This window comes from Penaeus monodon, chromosome 4 (assembly GCF_015228065.2).
Source record: "Penaeus monodon isolate SGIC_2016 chromosome 4, NSTDA_Pmon_1, whole genome shotgun sequence".
NCBI lineage: Eukaryota > Metazoa > Arthropoda > Malacostraca > Decapoda > Penaeidae > Penaeus > Penaeus monodon.
In genome coordinates, this window is record NC_051389.1 from 26,870,297 (window position 1) to 26,872,717 (window position 2,421).

Here is a 2,421-nt window from a genome sequence, read left to right on the forward strand (position 1 = left end):
AATAACGATAATAAGGATGATAATAACAATAATGATAATTATAATATTGATAATAATAGTCATGATAATGATAATGATGGTGATAATAATAATGATAATAAAGATAATAATAACAGTAAAACAATTATGATAATAGTAACAAAAACAACAATAATGATAATAATAATAATAATAATAATAATAATAATAGCAATGATAGTAATAGTAATGACAATGATAATGACAAATGATAAACAACAATCAGTAAAATAATAGTAAAGAGATAATTAATGTATTAATATTGATAATTGGTACATGATAATGATAATGATAGTATAATAAATATGAAATTAATAAGACAATTAGTATAGTAAATAATGATAATGATAATGATAATAAAATAATGATAACAATAATAATAATCAATTAGTAAAAATAATACATGATAATAATAATATAATGATAATGAAAATAATAATATAATGATAATGAAAATAATAATGATAATAGGAATAGTTTTTTTTATAATAACGATAACAAGAGTAAATATTAACTTATGAAAACAATATAATTAATAATAATATATGATAATAATAATAATATAATGTAATATATATAATATTTATAATATTAACAAGTAATATATTTAGCACATATAAATAAGGATGATATGATAATAATAGTAATAATAATAATAATAATAATAATAATAATAATAATAATGAAAATGATATTAACAATAATGGTCATGATTATGATGATAATCATGATAATGATCATAATAACTACAATAACAATGATAATAGCAACGATGATGATAATAATAATAAAAACAAAGGCACAGCATGGAAATATTTATAGATAAAAATGCCCATTATGAAGTACGCTTTTAACCCATGGGTAGGATGATATCGTGCATACAGAAAAGAATGTTTTGATCACTGAAAAAAGGAAGTAATTTCATTATCCTTCAGCCTTCTGACTCAGGCTGTGGTTCATGTTTCAATTGCAAACTGGACACCCTTGCTGTGAATGGTGTACAGGTCCTTAATGTTTTTTTGGAACTAAACCACAGGTTACATTGTAAGAGTGACTAGAGTTTTCATAGATCAAGAAAGTGTTTCATTTATTAACATGGCGTTCACTTTATGTCAGGCATGCGCGATACTGTTATGAGTATAACAGTTTAAGTATAACAAAGGGTGTCAGTCTGTATGTTTCTTATACTATGAACCTCTCTTTCTCTCTCTCTCTCTCTCTCTCTCTCTCTCTCACACACACACACACACACACACACCTCACTCATTCTTTCTCTCTCTCTCTCTCCCCCCCCCCCCCTCTCTCTCTCTCTCTCTCTCTCTCTCTCTCTCTCTCCTCTCCTCTCTCTCTTCTCTCTCTTTCTATCTATCTATCTCTCTCTCTATCTATCTATCAACCCATCTATCTGCTTATGTTTTTTTTCTGCTTCATGGATAAGCTATTATCAGGAACTAAAATGTCTCTTAGGCTTGTTCAGATTTTAATGTGTTACAAATTTGTTATACAGAGTAAGGCTAGAAGCACATTTTTTTAATGCATTGATTTTTGTTTAGCTCTAGGAAAGTATGTGTATAACCTTTCTGAAATTCTTGCAGGGTTAAAGTAAAATCAGAATGCAGAAACAAATGGGAAGCAAATCATGGCGTTTCACTCTGTAGGCTAATTTTAAAAACTCGGCCAGTTTCAGGTAAACGCCCAATAAATCTGGTATTTTTGGATCTAGTCATGTAACTGTTCAGGAACTAGGCGTTGTATCTGTGCTGGTAACTGGAAGGGAACCAGGGCTGGAACCTGATAAGGAACCTGTATAGGAACCTGATAAGGCATCTGTATTGGGACCTGGTAAGGAACCTGCCCAGGAATCTGATAAGGAACCTGAGGAGGAATCTGATAAAACATCTGACTTGGGACTTGATACGGCATCTGTGCTGGAACCTGATAAGGGGCTTGGGCTGGAACCTGATAATGGACTTGGGCTGGTACTTGAGGTGGAAACAGAGAAGGAGGTTGTGGCTGGTGTGGGCTCTGGTACGTTTCTTGGAACACTTCCTTTCCTTGAACGGCCTGTGCACCGTCTACACCCGATGGTTGGAATAAGTCTCCATCCTGGTTACCCTGAGAATGTTCATTTGGATCTTTGTAACTCGCTTGTTCATCAGCTTTCTGGTAATCTTCTGACTGCTCATTTGGTTGCTGTGATTGTTCAGCTATATCCTGATAGTCCGGTCCATCTGGTTCTAGTAGTCCTGTATTTTTTGCTGGTCCCTGGTAGTCCTGTAATTGTTCAGCCGGTTCCTGGTAATCCTGTGATTGTTCAGCTGGTTCCTGGTAATCCTGTGATTGTTCAGCAGGTTCCTGGTAATCCTGTGATTGTTCAGCAGGTTCCTGGTAATCCTGTGATTG

At 32.9% G+C, this 2,421-nt stretch overlaps 1 protein-coding gene across 1 annotated transcript in view; it reads right to left on the reverse strand.

Moving 5' to 3' along the window:
• Nucleotides 1-1,481: 1,481 nt before the first annotated feature.
• The window catches only part of LOC119571205, a 7,055-nt gene continuing 6,115 nt past the window's right edge, over nucleotides 1,482-2,421 (reverse strand). The window contains exon 6 of the mRNA XM_037918621.1: nucleotides 1,482-2,421. This exon is cut by the window's right edge and continues 385 nt beyond it. Coding sequence (XP_037774549.1) covers nucleotides 1,738-2,421 — 684 coding nt within the window. The 3' untranslated portion in view covers nucleotides 1,482-1,737.